This window comes from Nannobrachium achirus (assembly GCF_963921795.1).
Source record: "Nannobrachium achirus genome assembly, chromosome: 24".
Lineage (NCBI taxonomy): Eukaryota > Metazoa > Chordata > Actinopteri > Myctophiformes > Myctophidae > Nannobrachium > Nannobrachium achirus.
In genome coordinates, this window is record NC_137831.1 from 6,496,895 (window position 1) to 6,520,321 (window position 23,427).

Here is a 23,427-nt window from a genome sequence, read left to right on the forward strand (position 1 = left end):
AGAAAGAAGCATCAATCTGTTCCATTGTCTGAATGAGCTCAATGATCATTCTCTAGAAGAGGAGATCCAACAGTCCCTGAGTTCAGGACGTCTCTCCACAGAGAAACTCTCTCCTGCTCAGTGGTCAACTATAGCTGCCATGTTGCTGTCATCAGGAAAGGATCTGGATGTGTTCGACCTGAAGAAATACCAAGCTTCAGAGAAGGCTCTCCTGGGGCTGCTGCCACTGGTCAAAGCCTCCAGTAGAGCAGTGTAAGTGCTCTGATAACTGGATACATTTAATATATTATATAATTGTTCTGTTATAGGAAAGAAAATTCAAACATTAAACTGTTTCAGCATTCCTAATATGACAAATAGTGTAAATAGCAGTTCTACAGCTCACAGCATGTGATGTGAGCTTGTAGATATATTATTTTTGCTATTTTTGATAAAATTTAACATTATTGAAATTGAAGAAAATTCATAATTAATAATGACATGCCCAAAATAGGGAGGTCAACGGAAGTCTTCTTAACTCATATTCTGCTATGGCCGAAAATCCCGGAAAATCCCGTTGTACCGCCCTGCCACGCCCGTAGATCCCGGGGGAAAAAAAATAAAAAAAAATAAAAAATAAAAAAAAATGTTGACCCCAAAAAATGTAGTAGGCATATGATAGCAATCGCGAAATTGCATGTTTAACCCCCATAGCAACCCCATCTTTCAAACATGGCAGCCATCTTTGTTTACATTTTAGGAAAACATAATGGCTGTTATCTCATGAATGCCTGAACGGATTTCCATTCGGATTTTTTTGTTTGAAAGTTGTGAGCAATGTGGACACACGTGGTGCATGATCTAGGCATGGGTGTGCATGATCCGTGCACTATGAATTACACCTCGTCTGCCTCCACCTCGCCGAGATCTATCTTTTGAGGGGTCCCTGGTTCCTGTGCGTTCAGGCATTCCGGAGAAACGGACTCCTTCACCCTGCCTGGTAGGCGAGGTTACCTTTTGAGTATAGAGACACACGGGCGACTACAAATATGGCCGCCATAGCGACCCCACTTCAAGATGCGCTGTGATTGGCCGGTAGTGTATAACTCTCGCTGTGATTGGCCGGTAGTATGATGACGCAATTTTGCCGCGAAATTCTCCCCCCCTCACGGCTCATAGAAAACATATAAAGAGAAGGCTTTAGAAGCTGAAAATAACGGAGTGGGTGTTCTAAAACTTTAGCGATTTAGCAGTTAGGACAATTTTAAAATTTGTTTTATAAAAAAAGTTACATGGTATAACTTTAAAACAAAATACAAACATATTGATTTCATCCACAAATGTTTGTTTCTCCAGGCTGAGTGGCTGTAACCTGTCAGAGAGATGCTGTGAGGAGTTATCATCAGTTCTCTCCAACTCCTCTAGTTTGAAGGAAATTGATCTCAGTAACAATGATTTGACCGATTCAGGAGTGAAAAAACTCTCTGCTGGACTGGGGAGTCCAGACTGTACACTGAAGACACTCAGGTCAGTATTCCTGAACATGTACAGAACACCATTCATATCCTGGTTTAGATACATGTGGAGATTAACTTGATTATTTATTATTCACGTTCAGCATTCATTTACGTATGTTTTATGTTTGCCAGACCCATGAAATGGGTAGGCCTACATAAGCAAATGTCGGTCTGTCCGGGTTTTCTATATAAAGGGTATATATGATGATGACATGATGATGACATGCCTACAAAAGGCATGATGTCATAAATGATGATGACAGACAGGGGGTCTGGCACAACCAGGTTGACCTGGTCTAGTTTATTAGGTGGAGGCAAAGTCTGATACTGGATACATTATGCTATCTTTCTTTTATAGAAAAAAAGACAACATGTTTTTTTTCATCACTAATGAATACATTCATTTTATCACTAATGTTTGTCCAGGCTGAGTGGCTGTAACCTGTCAAAGAGATGCTGTGAGGAGTTATCATCAGTTCTCTCCAACTCCTCTAGTTTGAAGGAAATTGATCTCAGTAACAATATTTTGACCGATTCTGGAGTGAAAAAACTCTCTGCTGGACTGGGGAGTCCAGACTGTACACTGGATACACTCAGGTCAGTATTCCTGAACATGTACAGAACACCATTCATATCCTTGTTTAAATACATGGATATTAGCCTGACTATTTAATTTATTTACTTTTAGGTGGAGGAAGACAACGTCTGATATTGGATACATTATGCTATCTTTCTTTTACAGAAAAGAATAATAATAATAATAATAAAGGCAACATGGTAATGTTTTTCATCACTAATAAACAAATTATTGTATCACTAATGTTTGTCCAGGCTGAGTGGCTGTAACCTGTCAGAGACATGCTGTGAGGAGTTATCATCAGTTCTCACTTCCAACTCCTCTAGTTTGAAGGAAATTGATCTCAGCAACAATGATTTGACCGATTCAGGAGTGAAAAAACTCTCTGCTGGACTGGGGAGTCCAGACTGTACACTGGAGACACTCAGGTCAGTATTCCTGAATACATGTGGAGATTACCTTGATTAATTGATTCACATTTAATTAGAGGGAGACAGACAAAGCCAGATAAAAGCTATTGTAATTAGAACTAGAAAGGTGCAATTCTGGGAAATTGCGAGTGTTGTTGCACTGACGATGATCATTTAAAGCATTACCAATTCTATCTGATTGGACATTATATCGTCCAAGATATCTGGATATTTCAACCCAGATAAATTCAGTCAAAAGTTTTACAAAAAACAGGTTAACTTTAGCTGGCATAAAGGTTCTCAGACCTAGAACAATAGTGTGTTGCCTATAGCAACCACACTCATAGAGGACTCCACTCACCCTGCCATAAACTGTTGACATGCTCCCATTGGACAAGAGGCTGCGCTCCATCAAAGCCAAAACTGATGTTAGAAATTTAAGCCACAATAAATGCACTTTCACAGTTCTGCCTTGCTGTACTGTTAATATAGTATGTCATGCTGCCATGTTATCTTCTGATGAATGCTGGATAATACTGTTTTTTTTTAATTGCTGCTCAGTTTTAATTCACTGCACTTCAGGATTTTATGTTTATTTATTGATAGTTATTCATTCTACATAGCTGGTCCTGAGTACAATTTTCCTTTCATGCAAAAATGCAAAAGACAAAGTCCTCCACAATCCTCCTGCAAAAATGCAAAAGACAAAGTGAACCTTGAACTAAATTAATTTTGACGGGCTTAACACATAATAACAACCCTGTTACGTGTGTGTGTGTGTGTGTGTGTGTGTGTGTGTGTGTGTGTGTGTGTGTGTGTGTGTGTGTGTGTGTGTGTGTGTGTGCGCGCGCTTGCGCGCAGGTTGTCAGGATGTATGGTCTCAGAGGAAGGCTGTTCTGCTCTGGTCTCAGCTCTGAGATCCAACCCCTCCCACCTGAAAGAGCTTGATTTGTGCTATAATCACTTGGGAGACTGTGTGGAGCATCTCTCTGCTGGAGTGAAGGATCCAGACTGGGGATTGAAGACTCTCAGGTAGGGAAAGACACGCTGCCACTCAGTGCCAATGGCTTCTTAGAGGAGGGAAGTCATACTCTGATGCTGTATAGCAGGGCTTTTCAACTGTTCTGTGCCCTAGACAGTTTGAAGAGTCCCTTTCATCAATTCTAAACATGAATATGAATTCTGGTTCTAAATGTGAAGAGACTCCACTCCATCACAACATGGTTGATGCCTACCATGTCTGTGCTGACAGACAGACTGTAAAGGGTCACATGTATTTGAGAAAATAATGTAACTCAGTGGGACTGATTTACCAGGGCCCAAGGTGGAGGGGCCTTCATTATTTTATACTTTAGCTATTGAAAAATAGCTAAAGTTTTTGAAAAGTTGTGAAAATGTGTGCAAATCTTGTATGTATTTTTAAGCGAACATTTGTAAATGTTGCTTCTGGGGGTCCCTGGAACTGAATATTTTTAGATGGGGGTCCGTGACCAAATACATTTTGGGGTCCTTCACATGAAAAGGTTTGAGCACCACTGACATAGAAACATAGGTTTTTCACCAAAAACTAGACCAGGTCAACCTGGTTGTGCCAGACCCCGGTTCTGCCAACCCTCTGGGCCTATAAATTTAATGGTACATTTATAGGCTGTCTGTCCCTTTATAGGCTGTCTGTCCCTCCCTCATGTCATCATCATTTGTGACATCATTGTGACCAAATATGGAGAAAAGAGGGAGGGACAGACCGACAGACAAAGCCTTTTGCTTTGTCTGTCGGTCTGTCCCTCCCTCATGTCATTGTGATGACATGAAGGCTTTGTCTGTCGGTCTATCCCTCCCTCATGTCATCATCATGTCATCATCATGACCATCTATGGAGAAAAACAGGACAGACCGACATTTGCTTATGTAGGCCTACCCATTTCATGGGTCTGGCAAAAAACAGGATTTCAAATATAAGACTTGCACAAATTTTCAAAAATAGCAGATCTACAAGCTCGCAGCGGGGCACCTGGTGCCGCGCTGTGAGCTTGTATATCTGCTATTTTTCAATAGTTAAAGCACAAAATAATGTTTAATATTACGTTCCCAGTCTAAATGGGTTATGGATGAAGTTGTTTACAGGGTGACCTGAGACAAACATGTTTTAGAACCTCTGCTATAGACTATGAAGGCCTGACTTTGTCTCTCTTCCTCCCACAGTGTGGACCATGGTGGAGAGAAGAGGCTGAAACCAGGTCTGAGGAAGTGGTGTAAGTGTTTATTCTGTTTTATTCATGAAATCAAAGCAGCACAACAGCATGATGTGACATTCACTCATTAACATCCTACTGTGAATGAAGATTAGATGATCATAATCATCAGTAATTAAATGAACAAATAGGTCTTTAATTACTTTAATTAATGTAACTTCTCTATGAAGCAAAAGTTGATGTGGGTTTTAATAATATTCCTATTCTGGGAGGAACATACGCTGAAAATGTTTTGGTGAAGAGGTTGATGTAGACGGAAAAAAGAGCAGACCAAGTACAGAGCCAAAGGTGAAATTTACTAAGTATTGAGGTTTTACAAGGTTAGATAGTAAGTGTGATTTTAATGTTTTTAAGGAAACAGAGTCTTAAAGGGATAGTTCACCCCTAAAATGACTTGTTATCTATCGATTACTCACCCCATGGAGACTTGAATTCAGAGATATGTTTTTTAGACACAGCAGCTCTGCTGGTAGGACTCCTGGGCTCTTATGTGTCTGCTGTAGTTGCTCCACAATGGACCATTCACATGTTATTTCAAAAGTTTAAACATTTTGTCAAATGCTTTTGAAAATAGCAGATCTACAAGATCGCATGTGAAACGTGAGCTAGTATACCAGCTATTTTTGAATAGATTAAGTATGACATAGGGCTGTAAAAAGTACAGCTTTGATTGATTGGTGATCGTAAATAGTGATGCAAACTCATTCATAAATACACTATTGTAGTCTACATATTGATAGGTGATAGATGACTCAATCATAAATACAATTGATAGACGTCTACATATAGAACCATTGATACAACATTATCATTATCCATTTTTGTTTTCTAATCAATTTCAAGCGTTGCACTCTGCACTCTAAAGTGTGTGTGTGTGTGTGTGTGTGTGTGTGTGTGTGTGTGTGTGTGTGTGTGTGTGTGTGTGTGTGTGTGTGTGTGTGTGTGTGTGTGCGCAGTGTTGTATAAAGTACTGGAAACCCATACTTAAGTAAAAGTACCGATATTCCACTTGAAAGTTAATCAAGTAAAAGTAAAAGTCACCGATAATATTATTACTTAAGTAAAAGTATGAAAGTAGCTCTCAAAAAATGTACTTAAGTATCAAAAGTACATAGTGTTAAAATGTACTTAAGTATAAAAGTAAAAGTAAAAAGTACAAGTACAAGTACAAGTAAAAGTACAAAAAATATTTTCAAAATGCCTACAAAAAATTAAGACCAAAAATTCTCAAAGTGTTTTATTATTAATAGGTTGGAAGTGACCCCTTGATACCAGGGGCACAAGCACACACCTACAAGAACAAAACATTTTGATCCTACGATGCAAAGGTTCAAATAGCACTGGGGCAGCAGGGGCACCAAGTTCCCCAAAGCTATTTGAGATGTTTATAGATTAGAATCTTTACACACCTGCTTCCGAAATAATTAATTATATAATTCCAGTTCACTGCGCATATTATGTAGGTTACAGTTCATTTCAATTAAGCTCTCACTCCAGTCTTCGCTTTTCTGAAAAGAGTCAAGCAGCTCCCTATAGTTTAAACTAGGCTATAAAATGACACAATAGGCTATAGAATGGATCTTCAGACAAGAAGTTAATTGTGAATGAAAACGTAGGCCTGTGCTTTCTTATTGTCACCTCAAAGTAAACGCTGGATTATTATTTCTTCAAATTGACTGGATTCAACCTGGATCACACAAGTAATGAGGTAACATCCAGCATAATGCGTGTGAGCCACACTTTATATGCGGTGGCGCATGCTTAAAAATAACATATCTAACAGGATGCTATAGCTTACAGATCTGTTCTTTTTAACCACAGGATTCATTTAGCTCTGAAACAGCGTAACAGTGTAAGCTTGCAAATCAGTTATTTTTGCGCACAGCACACGATGACAGGACTCGGAGTTGGCTATGGACATCTTACTGCCGTCCCAACACATTGTGAAAAGTTTGACTCATGAACGCCTGTCCTCAGGGGAACAGCTAGTGAGAGAGCAAAAAGAGAGCGATATCCTAATCCCTTGAAAGAAAAGCCAAGTTTGACATTTCCTTGTTGGATGGCTCCGTCTACTCCCGTAGCCGTGTTACACACAAGATGGTGACCTTACTTTTATTTGTGACAGTATTTGCGTCAAAAACAAACAATGATCACCGTGTTCGGAGAGCGACCCCTGGAGTCACCGCACACGATGGGTCACCAGTTTCCATGTAGTGCCGCACCGCAGCGCCGACTTTCAGGGAGAAGAGATGATACTGATACAGTATGAGACAGACTGCTATGATATAGATTTTCGATTTGTAGCGAGTAACGAGGGGTCCAATTTTAACTTTCATTTCTCTTATTCTGAAATTCTTCTGGCATTAATACTTTTAATCCGTATCGAAAATAATATCAAACCGTAACCCTTAAATATGGTGGCAAACTGAACTGTGAATTTAGTGAACCGTTACAGGCTTAGACTGTACATACTTATTAACTGTTCTGCTGCCGTTGACAGTCCTCACCGTCATTGAAAGGGTTAAAACCATGGTGCCGTTGACGGTGAGGACTGTCAATCTTACTGTATATACAGTAAAGGTATAATTACTTACTGTACGTCCAGAGGCGGCACTGGCCCAGGGCGCCACTTTGAGGGGGCGCATGAAAAAAAAAAAAAAAAGACTTTCCTCTACAAAACACAGACCTCTATCAGCCAGGATATAGGAACTCTATAGTCTTGTCTCACTGTGTGTGACTGTGAATAGCCGGGGATCCAGTCCCTCAAAATGGGAGAGGACCTGTGATTTTCTGCCGCACTTTTTATGTATATTCACTGTCCCATTGACTCCTAGAAATATAAAAAAAAAGGGAAAAAAATCTACTTTAAGTAGCATGTGAGGGGTCAAACTAGCGGTTCTTCATAATTCTGAATCCATTGCAATGCATTTGTTTTGCATGAAAAACATTCCTTGGGCAAGATTTTGGCAACCCAAAACTGTGAAAAGTGGGAAAAAAGTGATGACTCATCACTTTTCACAGTATTTGGGTGCCAATATTTTGCCCAAGGAATGTCTTTCATGCAAAACAAATGCTTGCAATGGTTTCAGAATGATGAAGAACCCCTAGTTTGACCCCTCACATGCTACTTAAAGTAGATTTGTTTTCTTTTTTAAATATTTCTAGTGGAGTCAATGGGACAATGAATATACAAATGGCCATAACTTTTTTTCGCGATGTTTCCAGCAGAGCAGGCCTCTCATTCTGTGGACCTTAACAACCAAACTAATAGATAAAACAGAAATAAAAAGTGCGGCAGAAAATCATAAGTTCAACCCTATTCCTTGAGCTTTTGGCCATGTGGATCCCCGACTAGAAAGAACCATTTCTCCAGACCAGCCCAACGTAAGACTAAGACAGTCAGATCATGCTTTTATAAACCCTATTATATTAAGCCCAAAATGGTTCTGCCGCCGTGTAGAACCGAACCGCTTTTAACTTTAAAAAAAATCATATTTTTTTTTTATTAAAAAAAAAAAAAATCCGGCCGCGCAAGCGCGGCCATAGGGCGGCGCTATACTACCTCGCCTAGGGCGCAATATAGGTACCAACCGCCACTGTGTATGTTGTTCCACTCCCGCCCGCATCGGTAATGTCCGCGATTTGTTTACAACGCACGTCGGGCGTGCACGTGAAGTGAACGTCCTCCATAGTAAATCCATTGAGAGTTCCATAAAGAGACTTCATTTACTCCAAAAGAGACATTGTACATTATACATGGCCTGTATAATGTACACAAATACACTCGGCTGGGCGCAGCCATGATTCTCTTCTGGGCTCACACTGTCATGTGACTAGATGACGTAATCGTTGCCGTCAAGTGATAATCCAAAAAAACAAAAACAACCCCCTTCCGGCCCTTCAAAATAATAGCGGCGGCCTACGGAGGAAACGGCGCGGCACCAAGGCACCAAGCATCCCTTCAGATTAAAAGGCAGTAATTGTGTTAATAGTTATTGTACATACTAGTAAGACGCCTCATATAGTTAACTATTTACCAGATCTACAAGCTCACAACTCGATGGGTCACGTTGTGAGCTTGTAGATCGGCTATTTTGCAATACAAAAGTGACAATGAAAGTGGTTAAAGGCCTGTCCATACACTCAGAAAGGTCTGTTTCAACTAGAAAATGACGTCATAAGCAACTTCTGAAAAGCACTACCCAGAATTAGAGTTCAGAAATCTGCACGTAGGAAAGTCGGAACTCTCTGAAGAAAAGTTGGGTTTCGGACGGTATGGAGATGTGATGACACGCCCAAAGAATATCATTATGTTACAGTAGGTCACATGGTCTTTCTCCAACCAGTCTGAAAAGGGGCCGAAAAGGAGCCTCTGCACAGAGTGACTGCACTGTTAGCAGTGAATGTGTACTTGGTCTGTCGTACGGGGCTGCGCACATAAAAAATAGATGATTTACAAGCTCACAATGTGTCACGTCCGCAACGCTTTGTGACCTTGTAACACAGTTATGTATTCTGTCACCACACACACACACACACACACACACACACACACACACACACACACACACACACACACACACACACACACACACACACACACACACAGGGTTAGGGTTAGGTTAGGGAGTGAAGACTTCAATATATTGTCCTAGGCAAAGTCAATGCCTAAGATGCATTATAGAGAATAGTGCTTTCGCCATCTTGTTTTTAAAAAAAGAAAGAATGTTGCAATTTTAGATTGGGTTGGTTCCCCTAGTTCATAAAATCATACAGGTCATCTTGTAGTTTATGTCCTGTGGGTTTTATGTGTGAGACTGTTAGGGCTATGATTAGGGTTATAGGTTTAGGTAGAGGGTTTTGAGTTCAATCGGGATTGTCACATCAAGAAACATTGTTTGTGGTTCCCTAATGTACTCAGTCCCGAGAGAATGATTGCGCGCGCCATTCTTTGAAACTAAGAAAGATTCCAAAACATTTTAGTATATTCTCACCAATAATAGATGTCACAGTTATTGTCCATGGCATTGCAAGCGGCGCGAAGGCCAGCGGACCTTAGAGCGGGCCAGGGCCGCGCGGCCGGCGTAGCGCCGTGCGAGTTACGAAGCCGTGGTGGATGCAATCGATAAATGCCATGATAATTCTCATTCTATTCATTTTACATTTCAATAGGTTTCAAAAGGTCTCCTTGGAGATTAAGTAGTCCTGACTGTTGTATGACAGTCAGGACCACTTACTTCAAGTATGACAAGGCTTGTAAGGTTTATTCAAATCTCCATTTTTTGAGTTTGTGTTAATCCCCAAGTCCTCTGTTTTAGGCATAACAAAGGATTCCAGGTGTGATAATGGTCCATCACTTGGGTCATTGTTATGGTTAGGGTGTGTTGTGGCACCCACTCCCTAGGCATGACAAAGGCCAAGTAGGCTCATTGTTGTTCAATCACAAAGGTATTGGGGGCCTTTGTGTTAGGGATTGTGTAGGTAGAGTGTTTAACATTTATAGATGTATCCCTCCTGGGTATCTAGTATCTAGTCTTTTGATCCATTCCTGTTCTTGGAATTTCCTCTCTCCAACAGTCCAGTTTCTGTTGTGTTCTAGACCACACACCTTAAGGGCTTGGATCCCATGTGTTAAATAGTGTTTTACAATAAGTAAATGTCTTTCTTTATGGTTATTAATATTATAGCGATGCTGGTTAAGCCTGCATGCTATGGAGTTTCCCGTTTCTCCAATATACTGTAGTTTGCAAATGTCACAAGTGATAAGGTATATCACATTGTGTGTGTTGTAGGGTATAATTTGTTTAATTCCAACTACATTTCTGTTTGCTCTATTTATAATTTGTTTCTGTGGGCTAAAATAACTTGGAGTTGGTTTTGTAGCCCTGTTACTTTGTTTCAAGTTACTACAGACCAGGTAGTCCTTTAAATTTTTATTTTTGCGATATGCTGAGATTATCTTGTAATCCTGTAGTAGATTGTTCTGCCTATTTTCAAAGTAGCTTTTTAGGCGTTTGTTGGCCAATATGCTTTGGCTGGAATAAGTTGTTACTAAGGCTAAAAGGGGTCTCTGGTCCCTGATTTTGACCTCCTCAAAGGTGCTGTAGGCCTTTCTTAGGTAAGTTCTTGTGTAGCCTCGTTCCCTTAGGGCTTTGAAAAGATTTTTACATGCTGTTTCAAAGTCTTTTTTTGGGTACAAATCCGTTTAAAGCACAGTAGCTGTGACTTGACTATTCCTGAAATGCAGTGTGGTGGGTGGAACGAGCTCTTATGTAATAAAGCGTGTCTATCCGTAGCTTTGAAGAATACTTTCAGGTCAAGTTTTCCGGTTGTGTCAACATTTTTACCCGTGTATGTAGTGATGTCCAAAAAATCAATTTGTGTCATGTCTGTGACATATTTGACTGTTATTGTTCTGTGATGTGTGTTTAGGATTGTAATAAAATCCTGGAATTCCTCCATGGTGTATTCCCACGTGGCCCATATGTCATCCAGGTATCTGTAATAATGTGATGGTTTGAGTGGACATCTTTCCATTACTGATTCCTCCCAGGATGCCATGTAGATGTTGGCCAGTGAGGGGGCAAACCGTTTGCCCATCGCTGTTCCACTGATTGGGAGAAACGTCCTGCCATTAAATTGGAAATCATTTTTTGTAAAAAAAAATTCCAAGCTCTTTGTCTGGTCGCCTTCTGTCCGGGTATTTCCGCAATATGTCCTTGATGGCTTGTAGCCCTGCGTTTGTGTCAATTTTTGTGTATAGACTGTCAATATCTATCGAAAATCATATCGCATTCTTTGGAATGACAATGTTCTTTATTATTTCCACAAAATGATAAGAATCCTTAATATAGCTCTTGTGTCTTATGGATAAGGGGTTACGGTGATATTCTATGAATTCAGCCGTACCATAAGTCTCAGAACCGCAGTCTGAGCTAATCGGACGCCCTGTTGGAATTTCGTAGGGAATTGTCCAACTGGCTGGATCTTTATGTATTTTTGGTAAAAGATACATGGTTCTAGCCTTGGGTTTGTCCACTCCTAAGAGGTATCTTTCCTGTTTTCTGTTTACGATTGTTTTCTGCCTTAAACACTCACACCTTTCACACCTAACACACACACACACACACACACACACACACACACACACACACACACACACACACACACACACACACACACACACACACACACACACACACACACAGGGTTAGGGTTATGGTTATGGTTATGGTTATGGTTATGGTTGTGATTAGGGTTAGGGTTAGGGTTATAGGGTTAGGGTTAGGGTTATAGGGTTATGGTTATAGGGTTAGGGTTATAGGGTTATAGGGTTAGGGTTATAGGTTTATAGGGTTAGGGTTATAGGGTTATAGGGTTAGGGCTATAGGGTTAGGGTTAGGGTTATAGGGTTATGGTTATAGGGTTAGGGTTAGGGTTATAGGGTTAGGGTTATAGGGTTACGGTTATAGGGTTAGGGTTATAGGGTTAGGGTTAGGTTATAGGGTTAGGGTTATAGGGTTAGGGTTAGGTTATAGGGTTATGGTTATAGGGTTAGGGTTAGGGTTATAGGGTTATAGGGTTGGGGTTATGGGGTTATAGGGTTATAGGGTTATAGGGTTGGGGTTTTAGGGTTATAGGGTTGGGGTTATGGGGTTATAGGGTTATAGGGTTATAGGGTTGGGGTTATAGGGTTATAGGGTTATAGGGTTGGGGTTATAGGGTTATAGGGTTGGGGTTATAGGGTTATAGGGTTGGGGTTATAGGGTTATAGGGTTAGGGTATAGGGTTATAGGGTTAGGTTATAGGGTTATAGGGTTATAGGGTTAGGGTTATAGGGTTATAGGGTTAGGGTATAGGGTTATAGGGTTATAGGGTTACGGTTATAGGGTTAGGGTTATAGGGTTAGGGTTAGGTTATAGGGTTAGGGTTATAGGGTTAGGGTTAGGTTATAGGGTTATGGTTTTAGGGTTAGGGTTAGGGTTATAGGGTTATAGGGTTGGGGTTATGGGGTTATAGGGTTATAGGGTTGGGGTTATAGGGTTATAGGGTTGGGGTTATGGGGTTATAGGGTTATAGGGTTGGGGTTATAGGGTTATAGGGTTATAGGGTTGGGGTTATAGGGTTATAGGGTTGGGGTTATAGGGTTATAGGGTTGGGGTTATAGGGTTATAGGGTTAGGGTATAGGGTTATAGGGTTAGGGTATAGGGTTATAGGGTTATAGGGTTAGGGTATAGGGTTATAGGGTTATAGGGTTAGGGTTATAGGGTTATAGGGGTATAGGGTTAGGGGTATAGGGTTATATGGGTTTAGGGTTAGGGTTATAAGGTTATAGGGGTATAGGGTTAGGGTTATAGGGTTATAGGGGTATAGGGTTATAGGGGTATAGGGTTAGGGTTATAGGGTTAGGGTTATAGGGTTATAGGGTTATAGGGTTAGGGTTAGGGTTAGGGGTTAGGTTTAGGGTTAGGGGTTAGGTTTAGGGTTAGGGTTAGGGTTCGGGTTAGGGGTTAGGTTTAGGGATAGAGGTTAGGGTTAGGGTTAGGGTTATAGGGTTAGGGTTAGGGTTATAGGGTTATAGGGTTAGAGGTTAGGTTTAGGGTTAGGGGTTAGGGTTAGGGTTAGGGTAGGGGTTAGGTTTAGGGATAGAGGTTAGGGTTAGGGTTAGGGTTATAGGGTTAGGGTTAGGGTTAAGGTTAGGGTTAGGGGTTAGGTCTAGGGATAGAGGTTAGGGTAAGGCCACAGGACTTGCATAAAAATGAATGGAAGTCTATGTAATGTCCCCACAAGTGATGTAAATACACACACACACACACACACACACACACACACACACACACACACACACACACACACACACACACACACACACACACACGGTAGTACAGGTATATATTCCCCTCCCCTCCCCCCACCCCCTTTCCTCTCCTCTCCTCTCCTCTCCTCTCCTCTCCTCTCCTCTCCTCTCCTCTCCTCTCCTCAATGGGTTAATGGAAGCAATGCCCCCCCCCCCCCCCCCCCGCAACGGTGACAATAAAACTGTAAACTCTATAAACAATAATAATAATATTGATGAGGTTTTAATTAGTTGTGATGTTTTGTCATGTGTTTTCTCACAGATTCCTGTTCACTCTCACTGGATGTGAACACAGTGCACAACCTCCTCTCCCTGTCAGAGGAGGACAGAAAGGTGACTGTAACACTACAACACCAAGGTTACCCTGATCATCCACAGAGATTCACCTCAGACTTGACTATTCCTGAAATGCAGTGTGGTGGGTGGAACGAGCTCTTATGTAATAAAGCGTGTCTATCCGTAGCTTTGAAGAATACTTTCAGGTCAAGTTTTCCGGTTGTGTCAACATTTTTACCCGTGTATGTAGTGATGTCCAAAAAATCAATTTGTGTCATGTCTGTGACATATTTGACTGTTATTGTTCTGTGATGTGTGTTTAGGATTGTAATAAAATCCTGGAATTCCTCCATGGTGTATTCCCACGTGGCCCATATGTCATCCAGGTATCTGTAATAATGTGATGGTTTGAGTGGACATCTTTCCATTACTGATTCCTCCCAGGATGCCATGTAGATGTTGGCCAGTGAGGGGGCAAACCGTTTGCCCATCGCTGTTCCACTGATTGGGAGAAACGTCCTGCCATTAAATTGGAAATCATTTTTTGTAAAAAAAAATTCCAAGCTCTTTGTCTGGTCGCCTTCTGTCCGGGTATTTCCGCAATATGTCCTTGATGGCTTGTAGCCCTGCGTTTGTGTCAATTTTTGTGTATAGACTGTCAATATCTATCGAAAATCATATCGCATTCTTTGGAATGACAATGTTCTTTATTATTTCCACAAAATGATAAGAATCCTTAATATAGCTCTTGTGTCTTATGGATAAGGGGTTACGGTGATATTCTATGAATTCAGCCGTACCATAAGTCTCAGAACCGCAGTCTGAGCTAATCGGACGCCCTGTTGGAATTTCGTAGGGAATTGTCCAACTGGCTGGATCTTTATGTATTTTTGGTAAAAGATACATGGTTCTAGCCTTGGGTTTGTCCACTCCTAAGAGGTATCTTTCCTGTTTTCTGTTTACGATTGTTTTCTGCCTTAAACACTCACACCTTTCACACCTAACACACACACACACACACACACACACACACACACACACACACACACACACACACACACACACACACACACACACACACACACACACACACACACACAGGGTTAGGGTTATGGTTATGGTTATGGTTATGGTTATGGTTGTGATTAGGGTTAGGGTTAGGGTTATAGGGTTAGGGTTAGGGTTATAGGGTTATGGTTATAGGGTTAGGGTTATAGGGTTATAGGGTTAGGGTTATAGGTTTATAGGGTTAGGGTTATAGGGTTATAGGGTTAGGGCTATAGGGTTAGGGTTAGGGTTATAGGGTTATGGTTATAGGGTTAGGGTTAGGGTTATAGGGTTAGGGTTATAGGGTTACGGTTATAGGGTTAGGGTTATAGGGTTAGGGTTAGGTTATAGGGTTAGGGTTATAGGGTTAGGGTTAGGTTATAGGGTTATGGTTATAGGGTTAGGGTTAGGGTTATAGGGTTATAGGGTTGGGGTTATGGGGTTATAGGGTTATAGGGTTATAGGGTTGGGGTTTTAGGGTTATAGGGTTGGGGTTATGGGGTTATAGGGTTATAGGGTTATAGGGTTGGGGTTATAGGGTTATAGGGTTATAGGGTTGGGGTTATAGGGTTATAGGGTTGGGGTGAAACAGACAGACAGACGGGGGGGGGGGGGGGGGGGGTGAAACAGACAGACAGACAGACGGGGGGGTGACCCCCCGGCTCCACCGAGCGCGTCGAGCGTCGCGTCAACGCTGGGAACGCCCCGGTTTTAATCAATAAAGGGAGCTCCACTGCCGACGGCTATATGAATAAGGGTGAATATAATTATTATTTTTAAATCACTTTGGGCTTCTATAGTTTAATAGTGTTGAGTACATGTTTAGACACAAAAATAACCATTTTCTTGGATACAATACAACACTAATTAAAGATGATGTCATCACTGTCAGGTGTAAACCTTGTATGCAATTAAAGATGATGTCATCAGTGTCAGGTGGAAACCTTGTATGTCCAAAACTACGTTTTATAAAATATCTGGTTATTATTTAGTCTCAAAGCTGTTGTTAATACTTTTTTTGTGTTTATTATTTATAAAACGTAACCACTTTAACTGTATAAGAAACTAAACAACAACAACAATCTACAAGCTCGCAACGCGTCACATTGCGACGCGTCGTGAGCTTGTAGATCGGCCATCTATGCCACTTTTGGCCACACACTTGTATGACGATGTAGAGTGTTAATTTATGTTCGTATGCTATTGATGTAAAAAAATAATAATAAACGTTTTAAATATGGAGATACAATGTTTCTGCCCGCCAGCAACCATCATGTTCTTTGACCTACTGTACTTACTGTACCTACTGTACCTAGACGACCTACCAGGCCCAGGGTTCAGAGTTAGACACAGTTAGACAAACCATAGACTAAAGCCTCTATCAGAGCCTCCTTCGGCTAGGGGGCGTATGCATTGAGCAACTAAGGGAATCTTCATCGCTTCCGTGCTTTCGCGTGCGTCACACATACGGAAGTCGGTAAGCCAATCACAAGCAGGTCTTTACGTATGCAGCCTGTAAGAACAGCTGAGTAGCGCAACATCGGAACTGGCTCTGTTGAATTGAATTGTAGTCCTTGGATAAGTCCCGGAAAAGACGCGCTGTGATTGGCCAGTAGTCACTTTGACTGACAGCGTTCCCTTAGTATTTCCAGGAAGTCCGGACTAGAACTTTTGCACATCGCTCCAATTAACTGCAGAGGCGAACGAGGCATCTAGCTCTTTATATCTGTGAGACAAACCTAGACTCATATCTTATGCTTTGTTTTATAATGTTTTTATTTATGCTGTAAGGTGATTTGTGTTACTCACAAAAACAAAGGTTGTTTTGCGTTGTTGAAAGTGTATTCTGGAGAGTGGGAAACCTCTCAGCACCCCATCCACGCTGTAAAATACACTTTTTGAGCAGAAAATAAAAGAAAAAGTGCGCAAGTGACTTCCTGCTGCTTGTGGAGGTCACGTGACGTCGCTACCTGTGGAGGTGTGAGGTCACTTCCTGCCACTTGTGGAGGTTCCTGTCTACCGTGGAGCTCCGCATACCCCTAGGGCTGCAGCCAAGGAAGTTATTTAAGAAGGAAGGGAAACACGTGACCACATGGGCATGCGTATGGAGCTCAGCATGGGTGCCAAACTGCAGCCGGAAGTTCGGCAGAATGCACAAGGCAGCCTGGGACGGCTGGGAGCAGCTCATGAATAAATACTATTTCTGAACAATTGAGACCTTTATAATAGAGCCCGACCGATACCATATTTTTCGCCCGATACCGATATACCGATGTTGGAGAGTACTGGACACCGATACCGATACGATACCGATATTTTGTAAAAAAAAAAAAAAAAAGTTTTTTTGTTACAAAACATAAATAAAAACTGTTTTATGTTTTGTAAAAAAAAAAGTTTTTACATAAAAGGTTTCCACCAGACATTATAGCCTATGGTTCTGTATCCGTATATCAGACAGTTTTAGCAGATTTCATTCCAATTGGTTATATGAATTTTACAGGCCAACCTGACCTGGCGGAGACATTCCCCCACGCAGAGCAGCACAGCAGATGAAAACAATTGACTGCAACAAGGGGATTTGCGACCCCTGTTGGGCAGCAGAAACAGCTTAACATTGTACATTCATGAGCTTTCTTTTTAATTATTATTATTATTATTATTATTATTTTGACATACAAGGTTTCCACCTGACATTATTATAGCCTATATATGGTTCTGTACACACACGGCCACTTAGACATAAATAGGAACGGATAAAGTCATTATGAGGATGCACACACAAACACATGCACCACCGCTCACTTCACACTTGGTTTGATTTTTTCCCCTTCTCCACCAGCATACAGTATCAGGGAGCTACAGTTTCTACAGTCCAGTAACTACCCCTACCAACTACATACCACTAAGCTAGCTTATAGATTGTCTGTCATATTAAACATTTTAACTGTTTTCATTGGATTTTGAAGCAACACAACACCTTTAGCTTTTAAACTCCAACTCATTACAATGTTTCCCATTTCTTATCTTCTGTCCACACATTAGCATAATGACTTAATAGTGTGGTCTCAGTTGTTATGAGATACATAAAGGTTTCCTGTATAAATAAGCAGAAAAGCTTACTAGGATCTCCTTTTAGTTGACCTTGTACCAGTGAACTGTACCTTTTCTTATGCGAACTTCTAATAAAGTCTTCAATCAATCAATCAATCAACCAGGGATAGATAGCATCTTAACTCTGCTGCAGCACTCAGCACTGTTTGTTGATGCCCTGTGCTTCTGTACATCAAGCCCTGGGCCCTGCCTGGCGGAGATATTCCCCCAGGCCAGAGGAGCGCGCCTGAGCGCAGCGCAGCAGCCAGCGCTCAGCAGGTGAAATCAATTGAGGGGATCGCGCAACAGAAACAGGTCAAGCTGATTCTAGCTGCTGGAAACGTAACATTTGGATCATTGCTTAAAAAAGCAACATAACACTTTGCATAAGGATTATATTTATTACTTGTGCTTCACGTCAGAGAGGTGAGGTGCTGGTGCAGTGTAAAAACGCACGTCTCTTCTGAGTTCTCTCTATCCCTCTTGATTGAAAGGCAGTCGCACGACATGGAATTTAACAAGCCATATTTGTCTACATGCAGGTTGACATGATTGTGCTGGAATGAAGAAAAAACAACAAAACATTTGGACAAGGGCATTGTCTTGAACAGAAAATTTAAGACAATTTGGAATGTAGCACTTAATTGTCTGCTCGTCGCTCGGAGAAACAAGCTCAAACTTTTGAGTTTGATTGCACGCAGTTATCAATTTCTATCACTTGCTTAATAATAAGACTTCTCTTGTGATAAAGAAGGCTAACATAGAAGATTGTATGCCCGTAAAAAATCAGGTAAGCTACCGTTTGCGTGAGCCATTAATTAACAACGAGACGAGACGCGCCGCGCTCGCACTGAGCCATTCAAATCATTTTTATTAATTCATTTAAGTGCACATTGCAATAAATGGCCTATCAGCCATAGTCTTCTACAATGCATGCAGGTTTACACGTTTTGCATATCAAAGTGTCATGATTGTGCTGGATCATTTAATTGACTGCTCGCCCCTCGGATAAATGGTCAGATTAATATTTATTTTCTTTTTTTTTTCATGTCAAACTTTGAGTTTGGTCCCAGTTATCAATTTCTATTGCTTGTTGTATAATGATACTCTTTTAATTTGGGGGTTCTGCTGTTTTTTGTCTCATTTATGAATTATAGGCTAGGCCTATGTGTCTTTTATCCAAACGTCGGGTTAAACAAAAGTTTGATTCGCACATGGATTTATTTGCACAGCGGCTCTGCGAAGTGCAGACAGCCGCCATGCATTGCCAAATAATTAAACAACACAAGTTCTATAGTCTATAGTCAGACATCTATATTTCTCTGTGGATTTTCACATAGGCCTACACACCTTACTTCACCGCAACATGAAAAATCAGAGTTATAGCTACAGCACATGTGGTGAGTGAACGACACACGAGAGGCAGCGCAGCTCCAGTAGTGTTGGCTTGCGTCTTTAATTATAGATATAGGCCTATTCTGGTATTGCCCACAAAAAGGCCTATATAACTCAGGGTTTCATGCTCTCTCCGCAGACACGTTACAGACAATTAAATATCGGACATCGGTGGAATAATTCACCGATGTTCGATACCCCTCCGATACCTCCAAAACGGCCGATATATCTGCGTTACCGATATATCTGTCGGGCTCTACTTTATAACATACTCAGCTCAGGAAAATAAAAGAAGGCATGTCACACATTTTTTTGTGCTGTGTGGATTTTCGATGTGTGCACTGTGTCATTTTATAGCAGTAGGCCTATCTAAAGAGCAAAAAGTATGTTTCTAAACGAGCCAAGTATCGCGAGACTCCACCGTTTCCTGTCTGGGAACCAAATCTCGCGATACTTCGGGGACAGAAACGATTATTATTTACAGTTATTATTATTATTTCATTATGTACTGTGCACATCGAAAAGCAAGTGATTGTAAAAATACCTTTGGTATGTCTTCTTTTATATTCCTGAACAGATTAGATGACAAAGGTCTCAGTAGTTAATAAATAGTTTTTGTTCCAGGTTTGTTCATGAGCTGATCAAGCCGGCTCCATTCACTGACGCGACCATGGTTTTCCCAACGGCCCTGAGCGCAATGGTGGGGGCGCGGGAGTGTGGGAAGCCTATTGCCCATCGGCCCCCACCTTTGCGCTCAGGGTCACTGGGAAAACTGCGGTCGCTTCACTGACATGTATTTTATCGTACTTCCGGTGCGAGTTCTGGCACCCATGCTGAGCTCCATACGAATGCCCATGTGGTCACGTGTTTCCCTTCCTTCTTAAATAACTTCCTTGGCTGCAGCCAGGTAGTCTTGCATGAAGTGAATGTGCAATGTAATTTTGAATTATATTACAGAAAAGAAATAACTTTACACAATATTCATTTTTTAGATTAATCTGTATGCATCTGCTATTGATACCCTGCCCTGGTCATTTAAGATATTTGGATCAGGGGGAGATGTTTTATTCTTCTGGCCAGACTGAATTAAATATTTCCTTTTGGGAAATGTAGACTGATGTGTTTGATATTTGTGTTTGATCAAAATGTAATAAAAAATGTGTACCCATTTTGGGTTAGAAATATAATGTAATATTATAATCTTTCTTTGTCGAAAAGCTCAATTTGTCCTTTAGTTTCCATATTCTTTAAGGCCGTTCGTAGGGCATTTCACATTTTTGTGGCATATAGCACGAGAATGAATTCTATCCTATGATGATTATGTTGAATTATGTCCCAAGTTTTCACATGTTTACAAATCTTTTGAAAACAGCAGATCTTGTCTAAACTTGTCAAAAGGCTCTCTTTAATAATACCAGCATGAACAAACCTGGTCATTTCTCGCCATAGGCCTATAAATCTATATCTATTATTTATGATACTAGAAGCTGGGCCGTCTAGTCGGCGACCTGGCCAACTCGGAACAATGTAAATAGGGAATGAATGCCCCGCCCTTTAATGCAAACCCCATTATACCTGTTTTCATAGGACCCGTTTTGACCATCTGTCTGCCTGTGTCCATTTATGCCCATATATGGAGATATCTGTATCTGTCTGTCTGTCTGTCGGCGTCCATTTTATGTCCATATATGGAGATCACTGCAGTTATAGTTCTGGGTCCATTTTATGCCCATATATGGAGTAACTGTCTGTGCCTCCAACTGTGTTGCAGACACAGTGCCGGTTCCCCCTTTAATGCAAACCTCATTATACCTGTTGTCATAGGACCCGTTTTGAACATCTGTTTGCCTGTGTCCATTTATGCCCATATATGGAGATATCTGTATCTGTCTGTCTGCGTCCATTTTATGCCCATATATGGAGATCTTTGACCATCTGTTTGCCTCTGTCCATTTATGTCCATATATGGAGATATCTGTATCTGTCTGTCTGCAATCCATTTTATGCTCATATATGGGGGCATTCATTTTATGCCCATATATGGAGAACGCGCGTGCCCGTGGGACGAACGGTTCTCGAGATACGCGGATTACATACATACATACACACTCACAGAGATTTTTTGTTGACTCATGTGGCGTATGTTATGCCCATATATGGAGTATCTGTCTGTGCCTCCAACTGTGTTGCAGACACAGTGCCGGTTCCCCCTTTAATGCAAACCTCATTATACCTGTTGTCATAGGACCCGTTTTGAACATCTGTTTGCCTGTGTCCATTTATGCCCATATATGGAGATATCTGTATCTGTCTGTCTGCGTCCATTTTATGCCCATATATGGAGATCTTTGACTATCTGTTTGCCTCTGTCCATTTATCTGTCTGTCTGCAATCCATTTTATGCCCATATATGGGGGCATTCATTTTATGCCCATATATGGAGAACGCGCGTGCCCGTGGGACGAACGGTTCTCGAGATATGCGGATTACATACATACATACACACTCACAGAGATTTTTTGTTGACTCATGTGGCGTACGTGATGAGCCTTTTATGAAGTGATGTCACAATGAGTCAGAGCTTTCGCCGATTTCCTCCGGAACAGCCTGATGTCAACAATCAACCCCGCATAAGGAGATTCCGAACGTTTCGCGCCGGTTCGGGAAAACCGCGCGTCGGGTCGGGTCGAGACCCGGCACTGCACTCCGCGCCGCGGCGGGGAACGCGCGTGCCGAATCTGAAGCCGGTGGGACAAACGGTTCTCGTGATACGCGGATTACAGACAGACACACAGACACGCAGAGACTTCTCGCATTTATAGATAGATGATATTATGATATAATATATGATGTGAGATATCTATGATTTCTGGCTAGATGGCCTCTGTTGCTAGGAAACCATTGGATTTAGTGTTGCGCTCAATTGTCCGACTATACTAGGAAACATATGAACAAAAAAGGTTTCAATGAAGTACTGCTAAGTTCCAAGGTATAGACAGCAGACTTACAGAGAAGGAATTTCCAAGGCACTCCGTCGTTAGTGAAAAAATATATAATTTATTTGAGCAAGGCAACAGAATGGACCGACGCGTTTCGACCTACTAGGTCTTCATCAGGGTCTTTTCTCTTTTTATACTAGGAAACAAGCACGATCAAAAACATGACCTCCTATGATTTATTTTCACCATAAGAAGTGATAAACAACTACACACAAAAAAACACATGAATGTCCGATAAAATACGCATTTTTATGAGTTCTTACAGTGTCATTCTCAACGTATTTTTAAGTTATTTCTAATAAATGTGTGCTGTGATGTAAAGAAACAGGGTGGGGAACCATAACGGCAGCGCACACGTGCAGCATGGAGGAAACATGGACGCTGTGATGAAGGTTCCGTTTGGTAAAGTCATGTTTATGAGTTTTATTTTATGAACAGAGAGGATCTGAACCATATCTTTATGTTCCTGTTGTTACAGCTCATTCATGTCATCATATGGACGTGTATGGAATGGAGTTTTGTTGCTATAGTGGACTTTACAAAGACTACAGGATCCTAATAAGAAATGTTTGCTGTTTTCTGACCTTGTAAATCGAGTAAAAGTATCATAGGCTACTGCTATGTAGAAACACTACACGTAGAGGTCCAGAAATCAGAATATTTACTTGAGCGAAAGTGCAAAAGTGTTATCAAAAGGTACATGAAGTACAAAAAGAAAGTGCTCATTATGCAGAATGTCCCTTTTAAACCTTTCAAATGTATACAGATCTTTTGGAAAATAGCAGATCTACAAGCTCACAATGTGTTACGTCGCGAGACACATTGTGAGCTGGTAGATCTGCTATTTTCAAATGGTTGAAATGTAGGTCTATATAGGGCCAAATTGGTTAATGTATGATTTGTGATAATAATACAAATCTACAAAGTAACTAGTAACTAAAGTTTTAAAATAATTGTTTTGTAGTAAAAGTACAACATTTGGATCCTAGGTGTCGTGGAGCAGGTGTAAAACTGAATGAAGTCCTCT

The 23,427-nt window shown here is 41.1% G+C and overlaps 1 protein-coding gene across 2 annotated transcripts in view; it reads left to right on the forward strand.

The window, feature by feature from the left end:
• The window catches only part of LOC308280446 (protein NLRC3-like), a 45,753-nt gene extending 31,060 nt beyond the window's left edge, over nt 1-14,693 (forward strand). Inside the window, exons 7-13 of one of the 2 annotated variants that reach the window (XM_080720717.1) lie at nt 1-252; nt 1,336-1,506; nt 1,923-2,093; nt 2,328-2,501; nt 3,345-3,515; nt 4,686-4,735; nt 13,856-14,693. The exon at nt 1-252 is cut by the window's left edge and continues 1,582 nt beyond it. In XM_080720717.1, the coding sequence (XP_080576843.1) occupies nt 1-252; nt 1,336-1,506; nt 1,923-2,093; nt 2,328-2,501; nt 3,345-3,515; nt 4,686-4,735; nt 13,856-14,181 (1,315 nt within the window). In that variant the 3' untranslated portion in view covers nt 14,182-14,693. Of the gene's footprint in view, nt 253-1,335; nt 1,507-1,922; nt 2,094-2,184; nt 2,299-2,327; nt 2,502-3,344; nt 3,516-4,685; nt 4,736-13,855 lie in introns of those variants that run through there. The other variant, XM_080720718.1, reaches the window with a different exon arrangement.
• The last annotated feature ends 8,734 nt before the right edge of the window (nt 14,694-23,427 follow it).